This window comes from Drosophila innubila (genome assembly GCF_004354385.1).
Source record: "Drosophila innubila isolate TH190305 chromosome 3R unlocalized genomic scaffold, UK_Dinn_1.0 2_E_3R, whole genome shotgun sequence".
In the NCBI taxonomy this organism is placed as follows: Eukaryota; Metazoa; Arthropoda; class Insecta; order Diptera; family Drosophilidae; genus Drosophila; species Drosophila innubila.
The window spans coordinates 5,064,365-5,091,673 of record NW_022995380.1 but is presented as its reverse complement, the minus strand read 5'-3'; the positions used below and the strand labels follow the sequence as shown (position 1 = coordinate 5,091,673).

Sequence of the window (27,309 nt, the reverse complement as noted above, 5' to 3'; positions counted from 1 at the left end):
TCAAATAATCAAAAATTGTAGAACTCTAAATAAAAACTTTCTTTATTGTAATGCTAGCAATTTTTAAGGTTTTTGCTTAGTTTTTGTTATAATTTTGTCAATTTTTTTGAGATAATTTTATAACTTCTTTTCGCGAATGGCGCGAACTTTAAACCAACATAGAACATTATTAACCTTTATTTTTATTAAATTCCAAATGTCCATCGGATTTGTCACAATTGCTTTTCTTGCGTTCTTAATCAATTTATTGCTAGATTTAAAATTGCGCGCAATCTTTTTTACATTCAAAACGTTGGCAGCGCTGATTGCATTTGTATGTGCATAATACACATATACGCACACACACACAGTATACATACAATTGAAATTAAATAAATATTCGCTAATAAATTAATCCTTAACTGCTAGCCAGACTCATGACAGTTCGATGAAGTTGTTGTTTTTGGTATTTAACAATCACTTGCATTATTTCCATTTTTGCATCAATTTTTAAATTGCCGTCAAGTTCAAAAACATCTTGGGCAATTGCCATTCCATAGTGGAAACTAGGCGTACTTTGTATCTCATCTATCATGGGTTCCACACTCATTGGAGTTATGTCTTCAATTTCGGCATCATTATCCTCCATGGGCACATTAAACTCCTCAATCTCTAATTTTCTTGTCCTAATCTTAGCTCGATCCGAGCACTGCTGCAAAGGATTGCTAGAATCATTATCGCGGGATGTTGGTTTCTGTTCATCACCATCATCAACAGGCGTTGTGCTATTAACGTCCGAGTCGTTGGAGTGAGCACTGTCGTATAGATTTTCCGTCTGTCGATTTAAAGTTCTCGTATTAGCTATTTTTGCATAATATTACTTATTATATTTACTTACTTCCGACACATTCTTATTGTCGTGAGCAAATGGAAGAAATTTAAGCTGTTTCAAGAATTTCCAGCCTTCCAATCGTTTTATTTCCTCGGGCTGTGCTCCACGGGCATTTGCATCGAAAATTGCCTTTTGTTGCAGACGGTAATAGGACGCAAGATTAAGCCATTTTCTTGCCAATTCATTTGTATAAGCTCGAAACTTGAACCGTTTTTCCAGCGTCCATTTTAAATTCTTCCAAAAGTTATGTTTTAAATATCGAATACTATAATCTTTGTGGGTTTTGTCCCACATGTATGGTGTATTTCGAATTGTTGTAATAACAAAATTAATCACCTCGTCCGACCAATATGGTCGCGAATCATTAACGCTTGACATTTTCTATGGCATTAATTTAATTTTCGCAAACAATTTTTTCTTGATTTAATCCACTTTTGTTGGAAAAAACCAGCTGACTGAATGTTTTAGTTGGTTTGAGAGGGACAGATATATGACCAGTCAAAACTCAATTAAAATACCAACATTTATCGATATGATTATATCCTCTTGAAGGCGATAACAATATACCAGAACATCTGGTAATTAATAAATACTGAGTAAGTTCTAATTAGAACGCGTGCGGTCACACTGTTAAATTTAAATTTAATTGAATGCAAATTTCAAAATGCAAAAAACTCAATAAAAAATAAATATTTTAATGAAAATAAAAATTCGAAACTAGATAAAATTAAGGAAAACATTTTAATAAAGGTTTTAAGTTCGTCACTCCTCGGGGAGAGGAATTACAAAATTTAATTCTAAAAAAAAAAAATTATATATCAAAAAATCGAGAAAATTCCAACAATAACTCTGCAAAAATTAAAAAAATTCTAGCTTCAAAAATAAGAAGAATTTAAATTTAGTCAAATTTTCGAAGTTGCAACTGAATTTTTATTTTGATTTAACTAGAAAAAGTTGCCATATCGGTAAATTCTGCAGGGTGGCAGCCTTTGCATTAGGTGGCAACAATGCGAACAAAAGTGATGATTGCTTCGCTGCTAGCATTTTATTCCCTATTCTCATTCGCAATGGCCGCCAACAAGGAACGCACTTTTATCATGGTTAAGCCTGATGGAGTCCAAAGAGGACTCGTCGGCAAGATTATTGAGCGTTTCGAGCAGAAGGGCTTCAAATTGGTAGCCATGAAGTTCACTTGGGTAAGTAAATCGGCATCTAATTGAATTAAAAGATCAATAAATTCGCGTGTTCAGTTTTCGTACTTAACCTCAAAAATGACCGGTTGAGGTTAAACATTTTTAGAGTTCAGCGAAATCTTATTTTACATGCATATTTACAACTATTTTGTTTTTGTTTTGTACAGGCTTCCAAGGACTTGTTGGAGAAGCACTATGCTGATCTGTCTAGCCGTCCCTTCTTCGCCGGTTTGGTCAACTACATGAACTCCGGTCCAGTGGTTCCCATGGTGTGGGAGGGTCTCAATGTGGTTAAGACCGGCCGTCAAATGTTGGGCGCCACCAACCCCGCCGACTCCTTGCCCGGCACCATCCGTGGTGACTTCTGCATCCAGGTTGGCCGCAACATCATCCACGGTTCCGATGCCGTTGAATCCGCCGAGAAAGAGATTGCTCTGTGGTTCAACGAGAAGGAGCTCGTCACCTGGGCCCCAGCTGCCAAGGATTGGATCTACGAATAAATGATGCGAGCATGTGTAGAATTTGCATTTCAATGTGTCTGCTACTCGTTTAAGACTAACACCGATTCTTCAAAAGAATAAAAATTCCACATTATGTATTGTATGTATCTTTGTATATATTTTATTCATTTTGAAACTCTGCCCACTCTGGCAGCGGCACTACAGGTGGTAGCACCCAGCCAACGGGTATGCACGACGCACTCTTCTCATTGTCACATATGTAGGAGTCCCAGACGAGTCTGCAAAGAGTATAAAAATGGAGTGACAGTTGTCCTATCTTCATTATCGTATCCTGGCAGTGGAGTAATAATGGAATAGTAATATTTTACCGTCTTTGCAAAAATTCTTGTATGTTTTGCTTTTTCTGTCCACGTCGTTGTTCCTTTAGCGGAGCGGATGAACTTCCAAATATTACCTGATCCCACTGCTTTTCCAAATTACCAGCGACTTGCGCACCTGTCTCATTCTCACTCTCCTGCTTGACGCGCCTCCAAACTGTGCGCATTTGGGCAAGTTTCTGGCCCAAGTCATCATTGTTGCCACCCCTCGCCTGGTACAAACGCTCCAACAAATCGAATGTCTGGAGTATTTTAGTGGCATCATGCAGTTTCTTGAGTGTAATGTGTTCAGCATGTTTCTCAGTCTGCTGCAGCGCTGGCTCGCAAATGACCTTTGTGTCCTTGAAATAGTTTGCATCTGCTTTATTCACTCTCTTTTGCAACTTGCGCTTTTGTTTCACTCTTTGGCGTCTTCGTTTGCGCTGCACTTGAACGCTTTTAATTTGTTTACACGACAGATCCTCCAGCTGCGATAGCAACGTTGTCGTGTGTTGTTGTAATTGAAGGGATTGCTCCACATCACTGCTATTTAATAGTGCATTGCTTAAACTCTCCAAATGTTGTAAGTTTTCAATAATATTTGTTAAATTTGTCTTTATTTCGCTTAATTTCAGATTATGCGGCATTTTACTGGTTAGTGTTGGTTAACGCTAAAAATACTTTTATTGACATATGGTTAAAGTAAATATACATATATTAAGAATGAGTAATTAAACTTGGAGAACGGATTTCGCATCACTTAGAACCTCGGCCGCTTTAGTGTAGGCCTCAGTTTCCTTTAGATCCTGTTCATCCTGAAGATATTTTGCCAAAACATCATACTCTTTTTGCAACCTGTTCAAAAGCAAACAGTGTAATTTTTGTCAAAATTTAAAGCCGCTTGATGACTCACCTGCGCTTTGAGTCCGGTATCATCATTTGGCACTCCTGTATCACCTCTTCCTGTTTCCGCAGCACATGGTCATCAGCTCCATTGCCCTTGAACTTATCCAGGCGAGCCAATTCTGTATTCACTTCCTTCTCATAAACGGTCTTTTCTTTGGCCAACCTCTTGACAACACCCGTTTTAATAACCAACTGTCTGATGCGTGGATCTGCCATTTGAGAGCTTTAATTGTGTTAGTTGTATGTCTAAAGATCTAAAATAATAATGTTTCACAAAAAAAATTCAAGTACTTCTATCGTTTAATGATTTATCGCCAGATTCCACACAGCCGGCTGAGTTGCTTCGTTGTTTATAAATTCCGCCTGTGAGTCAGCTGGACGAGACGACACATATATTAGTAGTGTTGCCAACTAGTTTTAATAGTCATGTCGTAAAAAAACGGGTTGGCAGACTTGGGTCGACCATTTCCATTTCCCCCTATTGTGAATTACCTATTTGCCGCCCATTCACAATAGTTTCAGCTGCAGAAAAGCCGTTGCGCGTAGTTGTTAATTTCAAATATGTTATATAACGTATACGCGATGACGTACAAGTTGATTTTAAGCAGATAAATGAAAAATAAACAATGTTTATGGTAATTTACGGTTAAGCATTCTTTATTTTATTATTCTCAATTAATACAGTAAAAGATCATTTATGTTTATTAAGCAACGTTTTCTGTATCCATGAATGGTTTTCTGTTATGGGTTACAATTTTATAATTTCAGAGTGAGTGAGTAACGATAATGAATGCTTTAGTTATGGTTCGCATGCATATATTTCTTTACGTTATTATGTATGTAGGTATGTATGTATTTATGTAGTATGTGGTTTATCGATAATGAGAAACATTTGATTAAAGTATGCAAATGCCAATGAGGCTCGTTCGAACATTTAGAATGTTTTCAAAACCGCATGATTATGTTCTTTATGAATATTTTTGTAATACTTCTTAAGCATTTGTCTTTTTCATTTTGGAGAAATTTTGAATTCATTGCGAATGTAGTCTTTTTTTTATTTTTTTTGTTTTTAATTTTTTAGATGGTATAGTGGGTTTAAAACTAAACTCTGAAGTTATTATAGGTAATAATAGATTTTAAATCGAATGCCTCCGACTGACTTATCAAAAGTATAAAAAGTGTTTAAAATCCATTGATTGAAATGATGTGGATGGTTTTAAAACAATGTCGGCGATAAATGAGAAGCAAGAGGGCGGGATGGGGGGCTTTTGGGGCTGGGCTAGCAGCAAACTCCAGTGGCATATTGATTTTGATCTGGCTTTGTGCCAGAGTGTTTCCTGCGTAAGGATTTGCGGTGACGATACAAGTTTAGATAGTTATAGTAGATGATAATTATGAATATGATGGCGACCGATTTTGAGTACGCATACGGGAATGATTCCAGGTGACCAAAGTGTCCAGACGCCGCCTCCTCCTCCTTCTCCACATCGCCTCGTCGTGCAGCTGGTAAAAGGATGCATGTGTCCATTGACGCACATATATCCTCGCTAATTGTATGTGTGATTATAATAAATTGCAGTATTTCCTCAAGTTTATATAATATTTGAATGCAGCAGTAAATAGTAGTTGTTGTTGTTTTTGGTGTTGGTGTTGATTGCTTTGCCACGGACTTTGATTTTAGCCCCTGATTCGGTTCTGATCGTCGATGATTAATAGATATTATTAATTTGAAGTGTATTGCTGTTGCCGTTTGCTGTTGTTGTTGCTGTTGCTCTTCTTGTTGTTGTGATTGAGTGTTATTTGTTTCTTTACAGATTTGCTGACACCCTAGTTATTTCTTCTTCTGTGCCTTCTCAGCGGCTTTTGTTACTTTGCCCGAGGTCGTTTCTTTAAAGTTCACCGACTTGATGACACCGACGGCAACCGTTTGACGCATATCACGTACTGCAAATCGGCCCAGAGGCGGAAATTCTTGGAAGCTTTCAACGCACAGCGGCTTGGTCGGCACAAGCATTATGATGGCCGCATCGCCCGACTTGATGGCCTTCGGTTCGGTCTCCGTGGTCTTGCCCGTACGGCGATCGCACTTCTCCTTGATTTCGGCAAACTTGCATGCAATATGTGCCGTATGGCAATCGAGAACGGGAGTATACCCATTGGCAATTTGCCCAGGATGATTCAAAACGATAACCTGTAGAATCAAGTTAATCATTAAGTCTATGTTATTTGATTAACTAATAAATACATTTATTTTTGCTTACTGAAGTTATTTCAGCTTAAAATAATTATATTTGACAAAGCTAGTTCTATACTCCAGTCAGCAGTAAATTACTTTATTTCAACTACTTTTTCAATGAATTGTTATTTTAGTTGAATTCTACCAGTAGAGTTTGGAAATGCTTGAAAAAGCAAGCTCTAAGTAATTTGTCAACAACAGTAAATATTTATTTATTTATTTCCCTACTAAATTTAATTGAGATTTTTCTTACTATTCAAAGTTTATTTGAAGTTTTGGATTGATAGTTGAGTTTTGATAAAATCGAATCCAATTTAAAAGTAATTGACTGTTGACTGAAATATTGAACTAACTTGTGAAAGAAACTATGTAAAACTAAATGGAAAGTCTATAGTCGAGACCCCGATTATAGGAATACCCGTTACATACTTTTAGGAGGTTGTATTTCTTTAAAAACTAAAACTTAAAACCGTTCTGTTTAATCGATATTGATGCGATCAAGTTTGATGATAGATAATAATAACAGATAACATTAACTACCAAAAACAGCCGTTTATCTTAAAAACCGGAAGTGTGCTAGTACTTCGGAGGCGGGGTTTTTATAAGTCTGTGTGCCAAAATATTTCTTATACTATAGTCTCTGACATCATATTGTTTATACAGACGAACGGACAGACAGACGGACATGGCTATATCGCGGCTGTTGATGCTGATCAAGAATATATATACTTTATGGGGTCGGAAATGCCTCCTTCTGCCTGTTACATACATTCCAACGAACACAATATACCCTTTTTCTTATTTTTTATAATTGAATAAAAGCTATTTTTAATAGCTATTCCAAACTCTGCTAATATGCATGTCTACCCACCTGAGCAGTAAAGTCAGCAGCTCCTCGAGGTGGATTGTTCTTGGAATCTCCAGCCACATATCCGCGACGCAACTCCTTAACCGAAACGTTCTTCACGTTGAAGCCGACGTTGTCGCCCGGCATGGCTTCTGTAAGAGCCTCGTGATGCATCTCCACGGACTTGACCTCAGTGACTAAATTAACTGGAGCAAAGTTCACCACCATGCCTGCAAGCAAAATGTAATCAAAATGTAAAACACTTGTGGGAAGGAGCATGTGTGGTAAAATAACCAACCTGGTTTGAGAATGCCCGTCTCCACACGACCGACTGGTACTGTGCCGATGCCACCAATCTTATAGACATCCTGCAGGGGCAATCGCAACGGTTTGTCGGTGGGACGCTGGGGCGGCATAATCGCGTCCAGCGCGTCAATCAAGCACTTGCCCTCTGTCTTGCCCTCCTTGCGTTCGACGGTCCAGCCCTTAAACCAGGGCATCTTCTCGGATGCTTCAAGCATGTTGTCGCCATGCCAGCCGGAGATGGGCACAAAAGCGACCGAGGCCGGATTATAGCCGATCTTCTTGATGTAGGATGAGACCTCCTTCTTGATTTCCTCGTAGCGCGTTTCGCTGTACGGCGGCTCCGTTGAGTCCATCTTGTTAACGCCAACAATGAGCTGTTTAACGCCCAGAGTGAAGGCCAATAGAGCATGCTCTCGCGTCTGGCCATTCTTCGAGATGCCGGCCTCAAACTCACCGGTTCCGGCGGCAACGATCAGGACAGCACAATCGGCTTGCGAGGTGCCAGTAATCATGTTCTTGATGAAATCTCGATGTCCGGGTGCATCAATAATGGTCACATAGTACTTGGCCGTCTCGAACTTCCACAATGCAATATCGATGGTAATACCACGCTCACGCTCCGCCTTCAGTTTGTCCAGCACCCAGGCGTACTTGAACGATCCCTTGCCCATCTCCTGGGCCTCCTTTTCGAACTTCTCAATCGTACGCTTATCGATGCCGCCGCATTTGTAAATCAAGTGGCCGGTGGTGGTCGACTTGCCCGAATCGACATGGCCAATAACCACAATGTTAATATGAATCTTCTCCTTGCCCATGTTGTTATTAATTCAACAATGTCCCTTTATAGTTGTATTATAGAACCTGAATGCAATATAGCCACACATATCAAAAAAGGGAATGTGGGTGTACACATAGATATATATATATATATATAATGTAGGTATAAGGATAGACAGAGAGATAGAGAGAGAGAGAGAGAACAAGGCGTGTGCTATGAGGACACGAGTGAGCATAGACATGAGGACTACATATGTGTCTATATAGGGGTCGATGTGGGTGTGGGCGCGACTCTGTTCGCGGTGTAGAGACCGAAATGCTGCAGCCAAGTATTCATATACACATATACATATATATGTGCACATGCACACCTATTTACAGTATGTCAAGTAACTGTTTTAGCAGAAAAAAAACGTTTTCTTATTTTTTAAAAATTCCAATGAATCTTGTTTTTTTTTTGTTTAATTTATTTTAATTAAAAAAAATAGTAACATATAAAGAAAAAGCTTTCACTTACAAAATAAACAGTTACTTGAATAACTTTTTGAACATGTCACACCTATGTTTTAAAAAAATTGAGCTCACCTGGAAAAAAGCTTGATTATGACTTGCCGCTTGCAAGTGCTCCAATTGACAATTGCAATTCTGGAAAATGGAAATATTCTATTTATTGCTGATGCGAATAAACTTTAAATTTAATTTATTATATTCAATAAGCACAGAGTGAAGAAATAGATGCAATTAAGAAAATAATTGACATACCGAAACTGAAAAATAGAAAAACCCAGACCGCACGACACGTCTGCCCGTTAGTCAATGCCCGGAAAATCTGGGCAATAAGTATGCAACCAAGTCTCAATTCTCGGCACGAAAAATCAATAGCGAACCCAGACAAACGATGAGAGACTCTGGAGGTCTATGTAAAATGCGAGAAGCAGCCGAATGACGACGATGATGTCGCCGAATGCACTCCCAGACCCACACCCCACCCTACACCACCCTCCAGCACCTGCAGTGCTCATCAAATCGGTTTCACTCGCAAAACCAAAACAAGGAACTAACTGAGCTTCGTTTGAGGACTATGATTTAAATGAATTTTGGTAGCTGACTTGACGTTTGTCAACAATTTCAATGCTATTTTATCATACGCAAAGCAGGACGCGAAAATCAATGATGGCGACGCTTTGGTGGGAAAACTGATTGCAACGGTACGAGGTGTGTGTGTGTGTGCGTGTGAGTGTGTGTGCGTGCGTGTACTCGCCGACCGGCATTTGAGGCATTCGTGTGCTCTTTCTGATTCAGTATATTGGCGATTTGAAAGGGTGAAAAACTGCACAGACACACACACACACAGACAGACTCACACTCAAGCAAATGCATACTCATGGAGAGAACAAAAATGCCGTTGCTTCGTGCTTCGGGTTGCACTTGCTCAGCGTTTCCGTTGGTCGTCGTCTTGGATAAACTAGCAAAAACAACAAGGAGACAAACATTCACAGTCACACACATACCTATGTGCAGACAGTTAGTCAAAAAAGTGCTTTGACTATGTAAAAAGTCTGAATTTTTTTTTTTTTTAATATTTTAATTCAATGACAATCACTTTTATTTTTGTATCTTGTTCTCAGAGTCATAGTCATGAATAAAAATTATTGTAAACAAAAAAAAACTAAAAAATTATATATCTTTTGCAAATTTTAAAATTGGTCACAACACTTGCTTGCATTACTATGTGTATGTACTTAAGTGTGTGTGTTGTGATGAGGCCAAAGCGTTGAGATTTATTTTCTACCCTAGAAACAAATTTAACTTGCAGATTTTTCTCTAGTTATTTTTAACAACATATACTTAGTACATATGTATGTATGTACACGTGTATACGTATTTCGTATTTGCATTTAAGTGCAAATTGTAAAGAAGAAGAATGCAAAAGGGAAATGTAAAAATACTTTCGACATGCAGCCTCACCGCAGTGGAGTGAGGAGACTCACACACAGATTAGCACGTCATCCGAACTACATACATACATATTAACAAACAGTTACTCTAGAAAATCTTTACTAAAAAAAATTTTTAACATAGGTTTTTTTATTTTCATTTTAAAAAATACTTTAATATAATAAAATTTATTTTCTTTGCTTTTTTTTAATTGTTTTAAGAACGATAGACAAGAATTATAAAAGAAGAATTTAAAGTATATATATTTTGAAAGAGAAAATTTGTAAGTTTTTAATCTGGTCAAAGCATTTGTTTGACTAACTGTAACTACAAGTACATGTCAGTACAAATGTATGTACATATGTCCCGGTTAGCGGCCATTTACTTAGCGGTAAATTCTCTGTGACGGCAAATTGATTTTTAGTCTATAATTCATATTATAAACTAAAAAAGAACATACAACATGTGAAGTTCGTTAATACTTTACGTATCTATTATAAGAATGTAAATCAATTTGAATTTCATTATAAACTTGGCAAATTACAACACACATACTTTGAATGCAACGGTGCACCTGACACACACACACACACACACACTCAGAGTTGTAAAGCTTCTTCAGGCAGACCGAGCTGAGCCGCCATTTTGAAATTTTGGAAAAGAGAAAAGCATACTTGTACATAATGTGCACACAGGATTATTCAAATACATACATACATATGTAGATATAAGTTTTCCAATGTACTTAAAACTCAGACACTGCAATAACTGAATTATTTGTGTTTCTTACGATTTTATCAATAATATATGTATGTACATATGTATGTATACATAGATACCGTTACACATGTATTGCACCATGCATTTACTCGTATTATGCAAAACTTGGCTATGAGACACCGGCCGGTAAACGCACGAAATTCAAAGCGATTTACACAGTTGTGGAATGCGAAATTTATGGAAATATTCAAAAGCGGAATTAGCGTGAGATTTTAACTGTTATTTTACACCCAACTAATTAATCGATTATTATGAATGGTAACGTTATTTAAGGATTTTATGAACGCTGCACGAACGAACCTAAAGTAAGTACGTGCACTTACCTCGAAACCAGAAAACGGAAAGACAGAAATCGACAGCGACAGCGACATTCAGTCGGTTGACGATGGGGGTCGAGCCGAACGTTGCACGATGATGCAACGCCGATGAAATGACAGAGTAGCCACCAACCAACTGGGGTAAGGAATGGGTGTGATAGGCGGACACGTTGAAAATTGCGGGCAATTTTAAAATTCAACAAGAGATTGGTGCTATCTTTGGCACGCCGAAGACTTAATACGCTTGCAGAACATGCAATTTGGTCCGATCGCTCCTATGGCGGATACATAACATTGAACTCCGATCTAAACAAAATATGGTCAGGATATCTAAGGCAAACACCAAATGCATAATCTGTGAAATTTGATAAGATATCTACAGAAACAACAACAAAGTTTCTTCATACTAAAGGTAGATTTTCAATCGATCGTTGCTATACAGCTATATGATAAACTAGTCAGAGGTCAATATAGGACAATATCTGTTTTTTTTAATTTGTCGCCTAAGCTCATTTTTTGCTTTGTATTCTTTATGATCTTTAAAACATATTTCTGATAACTTGACGGTGTATATTTTTATTATTTCAATCAAGACTGGTCACCTTTAGCTAGACAGGGTGGGAGTCGAGCGAAGTTCTTCACACTGTAAAACTTCTTGTTCTATTTTCAACCACAAAGGACAATATAAAAAAAAAATTATTTGAGAAATTTCGACCGATCATTCCCAAGGCAGTTATATAGGGATTCGAACTGACTGATCAGGAATATATATGGGTCTGCGAAGGCTCATTAAATAAGATTTATTATGCAATTGTTACATATCCTGACAATATTATAATACCCCTTTAAGGGTATACCCCTGATTGCAAAAACAATACATTTATGATGAACATAGAAAGAACCGTTGGCCTACATTAGCAAGAATATAACTTTATAATTTCTGAAGTATATTTTTATATATTCAGAGCTTAAAAACTTTTTACATGAAACAGCAAAAGCATTTCAGAAGTTAATTAAACATTCTTATGTATTCATGTCCATATATAAGTATACTTATGTACTACTTTAGATGTCAGCCACAATTATTTCCATTCACTGTCTGATTCGTATTCTGGCCAATCTGGTTTTTCACCAGTTGGCAGCTTCTTTTGTTCGAGGTATTCATTGAACTGTTCTGGAATCGACATAAATCTACGAATCTTCAAACGAAATTGCCTCCACGTCCATTGGCCATGATTGCGACGATCTGTTACCATTGCCTTATAATTAAATTTGTGTTTGTTAAGGAAATATGACAGCTCTTTGACGACGCCTTTGGGTAATCTGGAATGATAGTCATTTAAAATAGTACATTAATAAATTAATATCCATATACAACTGTCAACTGTTTTGACAAAATTAAAAATGCACTTTATGGGATTTAAATCAAGTTAAAAAATAAATTTTTTTAAAAATACAATACAATTGCTTAGAAATTTTATTTTGTCAAAACAATTACTCTGGAAATATGTAATAGAACTGCTAAGAAATTTAATAGAAAAAATTAATTGTTCTCAAAGGTAGTATCCTTGAAATATATAAATATATCACATATGTATATGATAAGATTACCTGAACTCAGGGTCTGCTCGCCTATCAATTGCCATCTGTTCCAGTTCCTGCACGACGTGACCACGCTTGGGTTTCCTACTCTGTGCTTCTTCTGCAGATTCCTTCTTAGGGCCCAATGCCGCCAATTCCTCATCATCGAGCTCCTCTTCTATAAAACCATTTACAATTTTTGCTGCCTCGAGTCTTTCGCGTTTATAGTTTGGTATGCCCAAAGACTTGTTGGGATCTTTGGCCAATCCCATTTCACTGAAATTGGTACCCACGCGCTGACCTTCCATCCACAACTTCTTCATTTCAGGACTAAAAAGCAACAAAATTTTGAGTATAAACAAAGTAAATGAAGACGCATTTAAAACTTACTCCTTAATTTTGCCACTGTTTTTACGGGTTTTATTCAGTGTTTTGCGATTAACATTGTAGCGATAACGCTTACGAACATGATTCTTACGGATTTTCATATTATATTCCGATTAAACTAACAGAAACTCAAGTTAACTCAATAAAACAAAACAAGTTGCACGTGTTGCAGCTGTTGACTTAGAGACAAAGCGCTGCCACCTGTACCAAAAGTTGCCACCCTGTTCAATTCACAGATCAGGCAATATGTACCATTTTGGGTCATCTGTCTAAATTGGTAACTTAAAATTGTTCTAGATTTTTTGACAATTTCTCAATTTTGATGCCAGAAATTTTTTAAAGTTTGCAGAATTTTCGTTGCAATTTTCTCAATTTTTAAATAATTTTTTCAGAATTAATTTTGTAACTTCTCTCCTCTTGGGGTGAAAAGGCTCAAAACTTCATTAAAATGTTTACATTAATTTTATGTAATTTTTCATCTTAAATTTTCCAAAAATTATTAGTTTATTAAAAAGTTATGGCGTTTTGATTTAAATTTAGCGACATGGCGCCAACTCTGACCAACTGAATAATGAACTAAATGAGTGATTTAGTTCACGACTGAAAAATGAACGAGTTACTGATACCCATTATCGATATAGCTTGTCAACATTTATGTTATCGCCAATATTATTATAAAGACAAAACAAAAAGATGCGCGACGAAATTTTAGATCCCCACAATTTGGTTAAGAACCGGGAGATATTGTACCGGTTAATGATAAGGTAAGCGATATCTGTTCGCACATTCACATGGCATGTTAATTAACTATATTCTGGTTGTGTAGCCAGTTAATGTACGATGGCTTGGAGAAATTCGCAATGGAACTCTCGATGCTGGTCAAGGCGGATCAATGTGCGCCAAGTGAGCGTCTGCTGCACGTCATGATATCGGGAATGCAAACCATGTCCGAGAAGGATAAGAGCAATACGGACGACGTGTTGCCCGGCATTGACCTGGAATTTGAGCCAGAGGCATCTGCCTTGGCACCGGAGCCGCATTCCTATGAAACAGCATATGTGACATCTCACAAGCAGGCATGCCGTGCCGGAGCGTTTAGCTTTGATGGTTCCTTGGTAGCAACCGGCAGTGTCGATGCGAGTATTAAAATTCTGGATGTGGAGCGCATGTTGGCCAAGTCGGCGCCAGAGGACATTGAGCCGGGTCGTGAACAACAGGGTCATCCAGTCATACGCACATTGTATGATCACACCGATGAGGTGTCATACCTTGAGTTTCATCCTAAGGAGCACATTTTAGCGTCGGCTTCTCGTGACGGCACCGTCAAGCTCTTCGACATTGCCAAGCCATCTGTAAAGAAGGCCCACAAGGTGCTCACCGACTGCGAGCCGGTGCTGTGTGTGTCGTTCCATCCTACCGGCGACTACATTGCCATTGGTACTGAGCACAATGTGCTGCGGATCTATGATGTACACACCACGCAGTGCTTTGTCAGCGCTATTCCATCGCAGCAGCATAAGTCGGGAGTTACGTGTGTCAAGTACTCGCCTACAGCCAAGCTATATGCGACGGGCAGCTTTGATGGTGATATCAAAATCTGGGACGGCATCAGTGGTCGTTGTATCAACACAATTGCCGAGGCACACAGTGGTGCCGCCATCTGTTCCCTGCAGTTCACCCGAAACGGAAAGGTGAGTACTTTCACTTTGTATGTCATGCTTACTCTCTGATTTATTATCTGGTTTTCTTTTAGTATTTGCTGTCATCTGGCATGGACTCTATTGTTTATCTGTGGGAGCTATGCACCAGTCGACCAATACAAACTTATACGGGCGCTGGCACCACCGGCAAGCAGGAGCATCAGGCTGAGGCTGTCTTCAACCATACCGAAGACTATGTACTCTTCCCAGACGAAGCAACCACCTCTCTGTGCTCATGGAACTCTCGTAATGGATGTCGTCTGACCCTCAACTCCCTCGGCCACAACGGACCCGTGCGCTATATAACTCATTCACCCAATGCGCCCGCTTTTCTTACTTGCTCCGATGATTTCCGAGCCCGCTTTTGGTATCGTCGTGCCAATAATCAATAAGCGTCTTTTAAGCTAAGAAATCTAATAAAATTAAACTTTTACAAGAATGAATCGCTTTATTTAATATTTTTAGCGCTAGTTTTATCGCTTTTTTTAACTAACAATTTTTAATTTTTTTATTTAACAATTTCTTGATTTTAAAGCTAGAATTTCAGCATTTATTAATATCTTTTCAGAATTAAATAAGTAACTTCTCTCCCCTTGGCATGAAACCTTCATTAATATGTTTAACTTAATTTGATGTAATTTTGAAATTTAAATTTTCTAAAAATTATTAATTTTTAGCAAAGTTACCCAAATGTTGCCACATGGCGCCAACAAAGATAGCTAAAATGCAATGAATAAAAAATAGCTATAAGTACTTACTTTGGCAGTTTTACCATTTGTCGGTAGATGGCGCCACAAACAATTTCCCATTTGAATGAATGTCCTGAATTGGCGCGCAATTTAAATAAATAATTACATTTTTAAACAGTTGTTTAGTTCTAGAATAAGATTATGATTACACTATTAATGTTCACGAGTTTATGTCGTATAAAATCTATTTATTGAGCGCATTGTTAAGTTAAGTCGTAATGCTTGCTTTAAGTAAATATTGAAATCAGAATACATAATACAAATGCTGAGTACTTTTGTGCTTACGATTTGTGCGCCTTTCATTTTATTTGGTTATTTTAATATATAGAGGACACTAGGATTGTATGATGTAATTATGTATGTATAAAATATCAGTTAATTTTTCACTGGAAGTCCCTTGCGCATTTTGATGTGCATCGAATTGGTGCACGATAATGCCTTAAAAACTATAATTATAAATAATATGAATATAATGCTAAGAGTCTGCTAGAGCATAATTAAGTAGTCGATAATTAAGTTTACAACATCCTCGTGGGCAAAGAACCCAAATTGTGGGTTGGGTTCATGACGCGCCTCGAAGTTATTTTTGATAATTGCACAAATAGCCAATTGATTGGATTTCTTGTTTCAACCAATAAAACATACCAATTATTCTACGGACTTTGAGTATTGAACGTAATACTATATACAGTATATAAACAATGGAAAAAAAAAACATATGTAAATCGGATGATTAACAAAATCACAAAGGAAATAAAAATAATAATTGAATAAACAAAAAATGCTTATGAATTCGCTTTCACAATATCGAGTAAAAGAGCGAGTTGAATTACTTGGACGGTGTCTACTCGTTAATGGTCCAAACGAATTTAGCGAGTACTTAAATGTTTAAATTTACTTATGATTAAAAATTAATTATATTTAATTAGTTCAGTTTACTGTTTCAGGCAGTGGGATCTTAGTATTTTCCTAATTACTAATTGTATCAGTTGCAATTAAAATAGTTCATAAAAAGTTGCTTAAAATCGAATTAAATGTAGTACTTAAGGCTTTATGGACGGAACCTTGTTAAAGTAATCTGTGATACAAATATGATTGCTTAATTATCGAAATTCACTAAATTATCTAATTCATATTCATTATTGCTTATTGCTTATTGATTTGAGTGTTTCAGTTTTGAAGATTGCTTATTGTTAAGTATTTTACATTTATAGTTAAGGCACTCGTTCTCGATATCGTCCTTGTGCGTTGGTTCCTTGGTCTCTTGGTCACTTCTTTGAGTCAAAAGGAAAGTCTTTACGTTGCAGTTTGTGCGGCACTCGCCAGATTCGGCAGATTCTTGCCCTCGGGCACCGCACACATCGCCGGAGGCGGGGGCGATGGTGATGGAGATGGCGAGATTTGTAGCTCGTTCTTGATGATGACATCGTTCTGTAAGCTCAGCATGGCCGCTGCAGCAGCTGTGGGCGTGGTTGCCGCATAACTACTCAGCTCGTGCTCAGTGTCCTGTTCCTGTTCCTGTTTCACATCCGGCAACAGAAGTGTGCTGTCCTGACATTCAAATGCAGTCAGCTGTTGTTGCTGCTCATGTTGTTGTTGCTGTTGCTGCTGCTGCAACTGTTGCTCCTCTAGATGACGCTGGAATTGCTCCTGTTGCTGCTGCTGTTGTTGTTGTTGTTGTTGGTAGAGCGTGGAGTGAATATCTCCAGCTGCTGCTGCTGAGATTAAATATTTGAGCGAACTGTAGGTGCCAATGTCCTTGGGTGGCGTACAATTCTCGTGTGTCATTTTCAGATGATTTTTCATCTTATCGGGACGCGAGAATTCCTTGGAGCACACCGGACAGGGAAACACCTTGCGATGCTTGCCCTCATGATAGAGAAACGCATGACGCTGGAAACTGTACTTGTTCTTGAAGGTCTTCTGCATGTTCTCCTTGGCGCACTCGGTGCAGCGATAGACGCCCTCAACGACGCTGGCATAACGAAACAGATCCAAGCCACGCACCGACATCTCCGTCAGGTGCTCCGCCTGATCGTCCAGCGTGGATTGTGCCTTGCGACGCACACGACGCCGTTGTACGGGACGCTTGGGCGTGGAACTTGTCGGTGCCGTTGATCTGGTGATTTCACGGCCAACTTCTTCAGTCGGTGCAATTGCCTCGTCTAAGCCATCGGATGCCTGATAGCCGGGCAGTCCGGCATTCTCGTCTGCCAGTGTCAAGAGCTCATGGTCGGGCTCATCACATTTATCCTGCGGTTCGCTCAGTGACATAAAATCCATGTCCTCATCCACATATTGTCCCTCTGCCATTGGCGATGCATCTGGTTGCTGTTGTTGTTGCTCCTGCTGTTGTTGTTGTTGCTGCTGTTGTTGGAAATAGTCGCTGGCGTTGTGCTTTGCATTGGCGGCAATGTGCAGCAGCAACTGTTGGTGCAAGCTGGCATTATTGTTGCTGCTGTTGTTGTTGTTGTTGTGCGCTTGCTGCGACTGTCGCTCCGCCGCATTGGCCAACGATTGCAGAGCGCTGCAACTGTTTTCCTTCTGCTGCTGCTGCTGTTGCTGCTGCGGTGTCTCCTTGACGCATTCCTCAACGGGCACCGGAAGGGGCAGAGGCACCGTCACTGGTAAGGAGCAAGTATCCGGATCCTTGGCGGCACCACGCAGTTGTTGTTTTAGCAACGAATTGTTATTCTGTTGCTTTTGTGGCACAGTTGCTGTTTTAGTTGCTGCTGCTGAATTGCTTGGATTAATGGCTCGTATCTTAAGGCCCAGAATAGTGGGCAGATGTAGCGAAGTGGGCGTGGCATTCTCAGTTGTTGCTTCACGTATGGATATTGCCTCAGTTGCTGTCGTTGTTGTTATGGGAATTAATGTTGGCGGTCCGAAAAGACGCTGTGAGAGTTCTGGAGTTGCTTGAGCAGCTGCAAAAGGCATAGAATAAAATTATTCATTAATTATGGGTCTAATTAATAAATTAAATTAAATAAAATTCATGTATACACAACTATAGTTCTTAAAGTAATATTTTGTTACCATTCTTCATTTATATTTCCACGCCTATAAGTAAAAACTGTCCATCATTTAAATCAAATCAATTCCGCAGTTTGACTTCAAGATAAAATCATTATGATGAGTTTTTCCAAAACTTTTACAAGAAGTGCACATAAATCCGGCTCAGATAACTATATTATAGAATATTGTCTCGGCAAGCCGAAAGCTTTAATAATAATAAATAAAGTCCAAACAACTAGTTTCTTTTTCAGAACTGTATTTCTTTTTGCGTGTGTATTGTGAGTGTATTTTATTTTTCTTCTCAGTTTTAGTTTCATTTTCATTTTTAATTTCGATTTTAAGTTCATCGATACAAAAATAATCTTTAATCGTTAAACGCATTTTGTAATAAAAAATTAAAAATACATATGTTTATGTATGTATAACAAAATTGTTATTTTATTGAATAATATTGCGTGATTTACTATTATTTATAAATTTTACAAAATTTGTATGTGTATTGTTTTTTTTGATTTGATTTATTTGTAACTTGCATTTTTGCTAATCCTCCTGAAAAAACATTTTGATTCTGTTTAAGTGTGTGGAAGATTGTTGTTGCCATTCAACCATATTTTACCTGTGCAACAAGTTCTGGTTAAAAATTGTTTTTTTTTTTCTGTTTTCTTTGGGCATCAAAAGCATGACTGTTTAATTATAATATTATTTATTTATAATGGAAGTTTATATAGTAGAAATATATCTCTATAGTTGTATTTTTTCGAGTTGGAAGGCGAGAGAAAATTGCTAGGATTTTCTTGAGTGTGTGAGTGTTGGTGTTGGGGTGTATGTGTGTAGTGTGTTTTAGTTACATTTAACGCTGTTTCTTGAATGCAATAATAAAACATATTTATTATAAATGTAAACTAATATAATTAAAGTTAAAATATAGTACATACAATATAAATATGTATTTGTATTTGTGTGTGTATGTGAGTGTGGGTGTGTGTGTTAACGCCAAATTATAATGATTGTTGTTGTGGTTTGGGTAAGCTATAGTTTTTAAACATATTTATATCGAATTTGTTGCGATTGTAGTGTTTTTATTTTTGTTGAATAGGCTGATAGTTGGGTCAGTTGGTGGATAGAGCGTTTACTTAACTACATAAATTGCACTAGCTAACACTAAATAAAGAATTAAAAACAAATTACATTTAATAAATTAGCGTAGACACGCAGTTTGTTTATTATTTATTACACAGATTATTTAATTGCTGTTTAACTTCCCTCTTCTTCTTCTTCTCTTTTATCTTCGATCGATGCTAACAAAAATTAGAGCTGTGTTTTCTTTCTGATTGCAACAAATTCAATTTCCATTTATTTATGTTTTTTTTTCTTTCTTTGTTCAATTATGAAAATTATTATTTTTGTTTTTGGAGATCGTGTTTATTCTTTTTGCTTTACATAATTAACTTTTGTTTGTTTTGATTGTTTATCTCTTGTTTTTGCTGCTGTCGAATTTACATACATATCTTTTTGTTTTTCGCATTTTCCTTTGCTTTTGCTTTTGTTTGTGGTTTTTGTGTTTTGTTTTGCTTCGTTTCTTTGGCGGTAATTTAAGCCTCCGATATACAACATAAATTTTACTTTTAATTGTAATTTTATAATTATTATAAGTGTAATAGATTGATAAATTATTTGCATAGTTGGTTTAAGACTACGTTAGTTGTTATTATAACCGTTATCATAATCGTAATCCTAATCATTATCATAATCATTATTAATTATTAATATTGTATATTATTGTTGCTTTTACAATTAGTTTATTAACATTTAACGTTGCTCACACAACTCGAACGAAACATTTGCAATCCCTCGAACGAGCTGTATGTTTAAATTGGTTGATTGATTGATTGGGTTTACTTTGATTATTGGTTGGGACGGGTCGGCGGACATGATTGAAGAAAACCGACCGCATTCCCAGTTTCACAATTGTCCCCATTTTCATCTTTTAACTAGCTTCATTTGAAGGCAACAAGGTAGATCTGCGCTCCTCCCTCCTTTCGCACGATTCACACATATTACATGATTAACATTTAAACGTAAAACAATATGATAATCATAATGTTATTCAGTATACATATAAATATATATATATATATATATATCGATAGAATTATATATATAAAATAATAGACTATATCTACGCATACCAAAGTCATAATTAGATATTCATATTTATGTATACATATATCTATATATATGTATATCGTTTAGTTAGTTGTCATTAACTAAACGTGCTCTTTTTTTATAGTTATTTGTTTATGTTTATTGTAACTTTTATTGTTACTGTTGCATTCTTTATAAGGCCGCTGCGGTGTGCAAATAAAAATGTCAAAAGTACACTTTTAATTCAATTATAAATAATAATTATTGAATAACATATATATGCGTACATATATGTGGTATTAATTTTGATATTTTTGAGTTTAGTTTAGTGTAGTTTAGTAAACCTAAATGTGGTTACGCTATTGGTATTTATAGATTGGTATTTGTCATTGCGAGACGCAGACGGTAGCATTTTTATTGTATTGTGATAAAACTAGTTCGAAACCGGATTCGAAATCGAAAATAATTGCACAACGTGTGTATGAATAAGATAAAAAAAATATATAATAAAAAATTAAAATTGTAAAAAATAATATTATCATAGGGTGAGAAGTTAGAGAAATAAAATATTCAACAGAGGGAGAAAAGAATTTAAATTTAAACTCAATGCTGAGATTAACGCTTTTGTTTAAAATCAAAGCCAAGTAAATAACTAAAAAACAAAAAATTAACAAATCTTTTTCCTTTCTGAAATGTCTCTGCCTCTGCAATCCCCCAGCCCCATCCCATAGCCTATAACCCGCCCTATAAAACCACCTAAAAGGCACACGTTGCGCCTGGCGCTGCCTTTTCTCCTTTCAACTAATTTTCATAATTTTCATAATTTTCAAAATATTTTCATTATTCTTTTCATATTTTTTTTTTTTGATTTTGGAATATGCGGCTTGTGTGTGTGTGTGTGTGTGGGAATTGTTGCATGCAATTTATTGCGCCGCGGCAGCTGCCGCTGCTGCCGTTGTGAGCGGCCCTAAGGAACCGCTTGACGAAGACGTGGACGAGGATGATGAGGTGGAGAGGGCATTGCTTGTCGCTGGCAGAGATTGATTTGAATTCTGCGCATTTAGGTCTGGGGGCGTGGGCGTGGTTGCCGCTGAGGCGCCCAGCGATTGATTGGCCAATGTGGCAGCCGCAACGCTGGCCAAGGCCGTCGATGGATTCTCAATTTTGTGTATGATCTTCACGTGCGCCGTCATGTTATCCTTGCGCGTGAACTCCTTAAAGCAGAACGGACATGGATAGACCTTAACGTTGCGCTTATGCGAGGTCACATAGTGCCGGCAGAAGTTGCTGATGTGCGTGTAGACGCGCGAACAGACCTTGCAGCGGTACGTGTGCTCCCCCTCTTTGGTACAATAGTCGCGCACCGAACCCTCTGTCTCCCCCTCGCCAATGTTGCTGCTGAGATTGAGTTTGGTCTTCACGGCGGCTGCAGAGACTCCACCAACTCCACTGCTGCTCAGATTGGGCGTGCTGCCGCCAAGCATCTCGGACTTGAGCTTGAAGCCATCGTTGCTATTGTACAATTGGAGGTATTCCTGTCCATACTCGTTCTTCAAGTCGCCATTCTGCTTGAGCTGCTTGGGCCGCTTCTGTGCCCGAGGCTTGGGCGCTGACGACGATGCGGGTGACACCAGTGGCGTTGAGGCGGCATTCACCTTGCCAATGGGCGTTAACTTCGGAATGCTGACCATCGACTTGGCTCCCCCACCGCTCGCAATTCCAATAATATTCAGTTTCAATCCACCTCCACCGCCTCCTCCTCCTGCTGCTGCTGTTGCACCTGATGCACTTGCTGCCAGGGCGGCTGTGTCAGCCTGATGTTTCCGCTGGGCGGCAATGAGGAAGGCCTGCTGTCTTGCCTGCTCGTTGAGGTGATGATGGCTGCCAGTGCTCTCCGTTGTCGTTGTCTGTTCCTGCGAGGGCGAGTTGTCCGTCAATGGATTATACTTGAATTCCACGGGCTCATCGTATTCATCCAGCATTAGTTGTGGCTCCATGTATGAAGTGTCCATGCCATCGCCATCGCTATCGTTTCCATCTACAAAGAAATGCAAAATGTTAACTCATAGATGATCTATCAAATGTGTGTGTGTGTTTGTGTGTGTGTGTGTGTGTGTGTACAATGCAAGAGAAAGGCAAAAACACAAATGATCAGAGAAGAGACAACTCTAGTTTCAAATCGGATCGGAAAAGCTATAGGGATTTTCAAGCCATTTTCATATATGTATATGTATATTCATATTCTTATTGCACACATATTTTTGCAACGCGTTTCGAGTTCGAAAAGTTTATTTCATACATTTTGTTGTTGATATTTTGTGGAGAAATATATATATATATTCAGCAGCGTTTGTTGTTGCACGCATTTATTTATAATAGTAGTATTCTTTCATTCAGCTAACGATTTTCTTTCATATTCGATTTACGCGGATTTTCTTTCATTTTCAGTTGTAATTTTATAATTTGGAAAATTCGTTAAACTGGCAAATGAATTTGGATCAATTTTCTTTTGATAAGTTTTCAGTTTAAGCGTCGGCCATAAATCCCTGTGAGCTCATCAAACCCGATTATAAACTTCACATAATTCTCTCAATCTGTTTATATTTTCTTTTTTGTTTTTAGCATTTGTGGATTTGCATTTCTTTGGCATCATACTAGCGTCTGTTGTTGTTGTTGGGGACACTCACCTGGAGCTCGCAGGATGCGTTATTCAAACAAACAAAAAAAAAGCAAATGCCAAATGCCGCGTTTCAAACGAATCCACTCGATTTTTATTCACATTTTAGAATTTCTCAACTTTTCTTGCTTTTTAACTTGTCATTTCCCACAACTTTGTTTTTTTTTTTTTTTTGTTTCACTCAAAATAAGGAACCGACGCGATTTTGAATTGAAAACGTTTTTCGATTTTCCTTTCCTATTTGAAATGCGTAAATCCCTTTTAGCTTTTCCGATAACACAATTCGAAATGTTTGCAGATGAGATTGTTTCGAATGTTACGTATTTTTTGTATTTCTTGTATAATTGTTTATGTTTATTGTTTTATTGTGCTGTTTTCCTTAATAACGTTTAAAGTATTTGTGATGGTCTCTGTTTTGTAAATTGATTCTGATAATTGTCTATAAAATGTAGATTGATTGATGGTGTTTTCTTAATGCTATAAATATGTACATAAAGTAAGTGGTAAATGGATAATACTTAAGTAAGGATAGCTTAACGATTGGAATGAACAATGCAAAAAGAGAGTGAAACTATAAGTGTAATCAGATCGGATCAACTCACCGGAAGTGCTGTTGTCATCTTGTTGTACCATGCGCTGATCTTTCCCGCTCTTTGATCTCTTTGAGGGCAGCGAGTCGCGACTTTCCTGCAAGTTGGCAAATTTGTTAAGTCAGAAAATGATAAATAAGATAATGATAATAAAGTAATCGCTTACATTCAGATCATCATTGTTGCCAGACTCTTGTTGGTTGTCATCGGAGGCATCATCGTTGCCGGAATATGATTCATTGCCCAGTTTGCCATTGCCCATATCCGAGTCCTGTTGCAATTAATGAATTTAAATGCATTCATTAGTTTTTAATTGAATTAACTCTTTGAAATGTCCACTTACATTCAAAACTCCCTCGCGTTCGAATTCATCGTAATCGTTCCCAGTGCCATTGGAGCTGCCTGAAAGCTTGCGGGGTCTTCCCCGCTTCCGTTTGGGCATTAGGGCGGAACTGAGGAGAGATGGCTGCGCTGCAGCGTGTAGAGCGGCAGCTGCTGCATTTGCGGCAAGCACATTTGGCTGCTTCCGTTGCTGCGGCACCAGGTACGGCTGTATGCGTTGCAGTTGTGGTGGCGCCGGGGCGCTTTCCGCGGACGTGGGCTTGTCATCATTGACCTCGGTGAGGCCCTTGATGCGCAGACTTTCGGCCACACGTAGAAAGGCTGTGAGACGCTCCTGATCCACGGATACCTCACCGCGATACATAAAGTCTAGCAGGGATTTCATGTCCGAATAGGGCACATCTTTAAGTATGACTATCGGATGCTTCTCCGGATGATTTACAAACAGTGCATTGAAGTATGGGCTGCAGGCGGATAACACCATCTGTCAATGGAACAAAAAACAAAAATAACATACTCAGATTTAGTTTTCAGTTTTATTTTCAAGTTGAAATTTCTTTTCGAGGTTATCGTTCTCACCTTGTGTGCCTTTAAGTATTGTCCCTCGACGGCCAGCGTCACATCTGTAAAGGTCTCGGCGTGCAGGAGCTGATCGAAGACAGATAACAGATTGCTCTGATGATTGTTCCAGCGCAGACAAAACCGTTGAGATGCCATCTTCATTTGGAAGCCGTTTTGGTTGTTGATTGTCGTCACGTTAATTAGCGAGAATTGCGGAAAATATGTTCCGTATTTATGTAAGCGAGTTGCATGCAACTAACAAATATTCAACTTAATATCCTTGACGTCCTTTTGTTTGATTATTGTGCTCAACACTTCAACATTTTGACGATAATATCAAATAATGCTGCAAAGGAAAATAAAATCAGATATATTTAATAACATTCTAAGGAATTTATCCTTAACAATTCTATACTATATTTATTTAGATGACAGAAAAGGACTAGAAACTGGCAAAGAGTAAGGTTTAAGAGTAGGGGATCCCCCTTTAATGAACCGTTTGCTCTACGCGTCGTCACTCGCTCATAAATTAAATGCAAACAAAATTTAATTTAACAGGGTCGCCAGGTCAAACAGACGGCAAAGGTCCGAATATTATGCAGGCAACTCAGCTCAGACAGGAAAACAAAAACAACAGCTAAATGAGGAAATCTAAATGGAAATTTCAAATGTGTTTCAAATGGGCAAATTACAACAATACAACAGCGACAGTAATAACAACAAAGACAACCAAATACGCCCACACACACATACACACATACAAAACACGCACTGATCGAAATGCGGAGCGAGCGTCGTAACTGTGTGTTAGTGCGTGTGTGTGTGTCCGACTCTGCTAGCCTTATTGTGTGACCCAGCAGAACATTCCAATATGAAAAACATGCAGCTAGTTCACATGTTCTTCATACTAGAAGAACTGTTCTTTCGGAACGAAGTTTACATTTTATAATAAAGTTTATGATTGTTAGAGTTCAGTATATTAAATAATTAAAGCTACCTAGCAAGCATTTTATGACATTTTTGATTACACTCGGTCCTTTATTTAATAATATTTAATAGTGATGTAAGCAAAACAACTAGATGCATCAATTATTGAGCTTTTATTGACTAAAATGCATTTATCTACATTTATGAAAATATACTACAAGTTATAAAATAAAAATGGATTTCTAGATTTATTTTTTATAATTTGAGCATACGCATAAGTAACTTTCGAATATTTTTAAAATATCGCATAAGATTAAACTCAGTTTAATCATTTATCGCTGTGATTTTTTGTTAAAATGATCTTTCAATCGCTTGCTGGGTATACGAAATGAAAAAATATTCATAATCGCAAAGGATGTTCATATTTTGTACTCGTTACAATTGTCAAAAAGTACGACTGGGATGTCGGGATTGATCGTTAGGTTATGTGGGACGAAGTAGAAACTGTTGTTGTTGTACATGTACATATGTATGTATGGGTATTTGTATTTGTATTTGTGCGAGCACGACGTTGACTTGAAAACTTGCCAAAGGGTGTGGAAGCTTAGAGAAACAAATTAAATCGCAAACACATACACACAGGCACACTCACAATGTACGTATGTATGTACAATACACAAACGACAAAGCAACAGGCAGGCACGTAAATTGTGTAAAGGAGAACGAACAAAAGTTTACACAGCAGCAAAAGTCATTAAATTGAAGTAGCAGAAGTGGCAATGAGCGAAAAACGAGAAACTTGGTAGAACGCTCCAGCTTCATAATATCCATGTTCATATGTTCATGGAATTTTAGGTAACACACACAAGCACACACACTGAGAGAGAGAGAGAAAGAGACTATAATAAATATTGTTCATAGCACTTATCACATTTTTTTCTTTCGTCTTCTTTGCGTTTGGTCCAAGCTCCTTAGCATGAACACACACACACACACGCACATTAACAAAGAGACATACATATTCAAGTCGCCTTCCTTCCCCTGTACACTTGCTAATATTTGCCATCGCTAGCGCGCTCTTCTTATCTTATCGCAAAGCGTCTGCTTTGTACACTTAATTGAAAATCATTCATTTTACAATTTCACTTGCTGTCAAATTATTACACATGCTTTTTGTTTTTCCATTTTTGTTTATGCTTTTACTTTTTTTTTGCTTTTGTTATTGTAGTTTTCGTAGTAATTGTTATTGTTTTGTAGTGCACTTGTTCAAATTAATTGAATGGTCCGCCCATCAGTCAGACAACTCACTGAGAACGAGAAGCACACACAGAGAGTGAGAGAGTCAGAGAGTAAAAGAGCGCAAAACACTTGCCGCATATTTGTTCAGAAAAACATTGCCGCTCTTTCATACACGCACACACATGCAAACACATTAGTAATCGAACAGAGAGCTTTTTCAAAGTTCCACTGCAGCTTTTGCAGCAATAGAAAAAAATTGGTTCGCTGATCTAGCGCAGTGGCATTAATGAACAGTTTTTGTTTGTGCTCTAACATACGAACGTTTGTACATACTTAAGTATGTGCATATTTCATCTCGATATTGTGTTGAATTTGTTGTGTCTTGAGCACGCACGTTTATAATTTTAA

At 37.8% G+C, this 27,309-nt stretch overlaps 8 protein-coding genes and 1 long non-coding RNA gene across 16 annotated transcripts in view; 3 read left to right on the top strand and 6 right to left on the bottom strand.

Annotated features, from left to right (window-relative positions):
- Positions 1-159: 159 nt before the first annotated feature.
- Positions 160-1,339, bottom strand: LOC117790742. The gene is made up of 2 exons (XM_034630287.1): positions 878-1,339; positions 160-814 (listed from the first exon to the last, which is right to left on the bottom strand). The coding sequence occupies exons 1-2, from the start codon at positions 1,247-1,249 to the stop codon at positions 398-400; spliced, it is 789 nt and encodes a 262-aa protein (XP_034486178.1). The 5' UTR covers positions 1,250-1,339; the 3' UTR covers positions 160-397.
- Positions 1,340-1,864: 525 nt separating this feature from the next.
- LOC117789958 (nucleoside diphosphate kinase) lies at positions 1,865-2,667 on the top strand. The gene is made up of 2 exons (XM_034629174.1): positions 1,865-2,067; positions 2,232-2,667. Exons 1-2 carry the CDS (start codon positions 1,879-1,881, stop codon positions 2,562-2,564), a joined length of 522 nt encoding a protein of 173 aa, XP_034485065.1. The 5' UTR covers positions 1,865-1,878; the 3' UTR covers positions 2,565-2,667.
- Positions 2,663-3,547, bottom strand: LOC117789957. Of its 2 annotated transcripts, none has more exons than XM_034629172.1 (2): positions 2,894-3,547; positions 2,663-2,803 (listed from the first exon to the last, which is right to left on the bottom strand). In XM_034629172.1, exons 1-2 carry the CDS (start codon positions 3,526-3,528, stop codon positions 2,686-2,688), a joined length of 753 nt encoding a protein of 250 aa, XP_034485063.1. In that variant the 5' UTR covers positions 3,529-3,547; the 3' UTR covers positions 2,663-2,685. The 2 variants fall into 2 exon arrangements, with proteins under 2 accessions (XP_034485063.1, XP_034485064.1); XM_034629173.1 differs by having other exon boundaries at positions 2,670-2,837.
- Positions 3,548-3,549: 2 nt separating this feature from the next.
- Positions 3,550-4,173, bottom strand: LOC117789959 (tubulin-specific chaperone A). Of its 2 annotated transcripts, XM_034629175.1 has the most exons (3): positions 4,079-4,173; positions 3,795-4,010; positions 3,550-3,736 (listed from the first exon to the last, which is right to left on the bottom strand). In XM_034629175.1, exons 2-3 carry the CDS (start codon positions 4,001-4,003, stop codon positions 3,613-3,615), a joined length of 333 nt encoding a protein of 110 aa, XP_034485066.1. In that variant the 5' UTR covers positions 4,004-4,010; positions 4,079-4,173; the 3' UTR covers positions 3,550-3,612. The 2 variants fall into 2 exon arrangements, with proteins under 2 accessions (XP_034485066.1, XP_034485068.1); XM_034629177.1 differs by having other exon boundaries at positions 3,795-4,122.
- A 248-nt stretch (positions 4,174-4,421) lies between these two features.
- LOC117789638 (protein tramtrack, beta isoform) overlaps positions 4,422-27,309 on the bottom strand; it is a 35,786-nt gene continuing 12,898 nt past the window's right edge. For 3 of the 6 annotated variants that reach the window (XM_034628700.1, XM_034628701.1, XM_034628702.1), the window contains exons 2-6: positions 24,754-25,081; positions 24,176-24,658; positions 23,999-24,103; positions 23,845-23,929; positions 15,565-18,329 (exon numbers count right to left, since the gene is read on the bottom strand). In XM_034628700.1, coding sequence (XP_034484591.1) covers positions 16,702-18,329; positions 23,845-23,929; positions 23,999-24,103; positions 24,176-24,658; positions 24,754-24,897 — 2,445 coding nt within the window. In that variant the 5' untranslated portion in view covers positions 24,898-25,081 and the 3' untranslated portion in view covers positions 15,565-16,701. Of the gene's footprint in view, positions 5,561-15,564; positions 18,330-21,242; positions 22,604-23,844; positions 23,930-23,998; positions 24,104-24,175; positions 24,659-24,753; positions 25,082-27,309 lie in introns of those variants that run through there. The other 3 variants (XM_034628704.1, XM_034628705.1, XM_034628703.1) reach the window with 3 other exon arrangements.
- LOC117789640 (elongation factor 1-alpha 2) lies at positions 5,565-8,604 on the bottom strand. The gene is made up of 4 exons (XM_034628706.1): positions 8,539-8,604; positions 7,169-8,037; positions 6,895-7,100; positions 5,565-5,978 (listed from the first exon to the last, which is right to left on the bottom strand). The coding sequence occupies exons 2-4, from the start codon at positions 7,989-7,991 to the stop codon at positions 5,619-5,621; spliced, it is 1,389 nt and encodes a 462-aa protein (XP_034484597.1). The 5' UTR covers positions 7,992-8,037; positions 8,539-8,604; the 3' UTR covers positions 5,565-5,618.
- On the top strand, positions 6,404-21,167 carry LOC117789643. The gene is made up of 3 exons (XR_004617920.1): positions 6,404-6,464; positions 13,286-13,297; positions 21,154-21,167. It is a non-coding gene; the product is annotated as an uncharacterized LOC117789643 (long non-coding RNA).
- On the bottom strand, positions 11,998-13,125 carry LOC117789642 (nucleolar protein 16). The gene is made up of 3 exons (XM_034628708.1): positions 12,960-13,125; positions 12,600-12,899; positions 11,998-12,311 (listed from the first exon to the last, which is right to left on the bottom strand). Exons 1-3 carry the CDS (start codon positions 13,055-13,057, stop codon positions 12,071-12,073), a joined length of 639 nt encoding a protein of 212 aa, XP_034484599.1. The 5' UTR covers positions 13,058-13,125; the 3' UTR covers positions 11,998-12,070.
- Positions 13,581-15,112, top strand: LOC117789641 (cleavage stimulation factor subunit 1). The gene is made up of 3 exons (XM_034628707.1): positions 13,581-13,720; positions 13,783-14,647; positions 14,710-15,112. Exons 1-3 carry the CDS (start codon positions 13,650-13,652, stop codon positions 15,046-15,048), a joined length of 1,275 nt encoding a protein of 424 aa, XP_034484598.1. The 5' UTR covers positions 13,581-13,649; the 3' UTR covers positions 15,049-15,112.

Excerpts from the sequence above, each read along its gene's own strand:
- LOC117790742 (XM_034630287.1), bottom strand. The coding sequence starts at position 1,249 with ATGTCAAGCGTTAATGATTCGCGACCATATTGGTCGGACGAGGTGATT. Across the intron at positions 815-877 it reads ACAATAAGAATGTGTCGGAA|ACGGAAAATCTATACGACAG; the intron begins GTAAGTAAATAT and ends TTAAATCGACAG.
- LOC117789958 (XM_034629174.1), top strand. The coding sequence starts at position 1,879 with ATGCGAACAAAAGTGATGATTGCTTCGCTGCTAGCATTTTATTCCCTA. Across the intron at positions 2,068-2,231 it reads TAGCCATGAAGTTCACTTGG|GCTTCCAAGGACTTGTTGGA; the intron begins GTAAGTAAATCG and ends TGTTTTGTACAG.
- LOC117789957 (XM_034629172.1), bottom strand. The coding sequence starts at position 3,528 with ATGCCGCATAATCTGAAATTAAGCGAAATAAAGACAAATTTAACAAAT. Across the intron at positions 2,804-2,893 it reads CAAGAATTTTTGCAAAGACG|ACTCGTCTGGGACTCCTACA; the intron begins GTAAAATATTAC and ends TACTCTTTGCAG.
- LOC117789959 (XM_034629175.1), bottom strand. The coding sequence starts at position 4,003 with ATGGCAGATCCACGCATCAGACAGTTGGTTATTAAAACGGGTGTTGTC. Across the intron at positions 3,737-3,794 it reads ATACCGGACTCAAAGCGCAG|GTTGCAAAAAGAGTATGATG; the intron begins GTGAGTCATCAA and ends GCTTTTGAACAG.
- LOC117789640 (XM_034628706.1), bottom strand. The coding sequence starts at position 7,991 with ATGGGCAAGGAGAAGATTCATATTAACATTGTGGTTATTGGCCATGTC. Across the intron at positions 7,101-7,168 it reads GACGGGCATTCTCAAACCAG|GCATGGTGGTGAACTTTGCT; the intron begins GTTGGTTATTTT and ends TTTTGCTTGCAG. Across the intron at positions 5,979-6,894 it reads CTGCTGACTTTACTGCTCAG|GTTATCGTTTTGAATCATCC; the intron begins GTGGGTAGACAT and ends TTGATTCTACAG.
- LOC117789642 (XM_034628708.1), bottom strand. The coding sequence starts at position 13,057 with ATGAAAATCCGTAAGAATCATGTTCGTAAGCGTTATCGCTACAATGTT. Across the intron at positions 12,900-12,959 it reads AACAGTGGCAAAATTAAGGA|TCCTGAAATGAAGAAGTTGT; the intron begins GTAAGTTTTAAA and ends GTTGCTTTTTAG. Across the intron at positions 12,312-12,599 it reads CGAGCAGACCCTGAGTTCAG|ATTACCCAAAGGCGTCGTCA; the intron begins GTAATCTTATCA and ends CTATCATTCCAG.
- LOC117789641 (XM_034628707.1), top strand. The coding sequence starts at position 13,650 with ATGCGCGACGAAATTTTAGATCCCCACAATTTGGTTAAGAACCGGGAG. Across the intron at positions 13,721-13,782 it reads TTGTACCGGTTAATGATAAG|CCAGTTAATGTACGATGGCT; the intron begins GTAAGCGATATC and ends CTGGTTGTGTAG. Across the intron at positions 14,648-14,709 it reads AGTTCACCCGAAACGGAAAG|TATTTGCTGTCATCTGGCAT; the intron begins GTGAGTACTTTC and ends GTTTTCTTTTAG.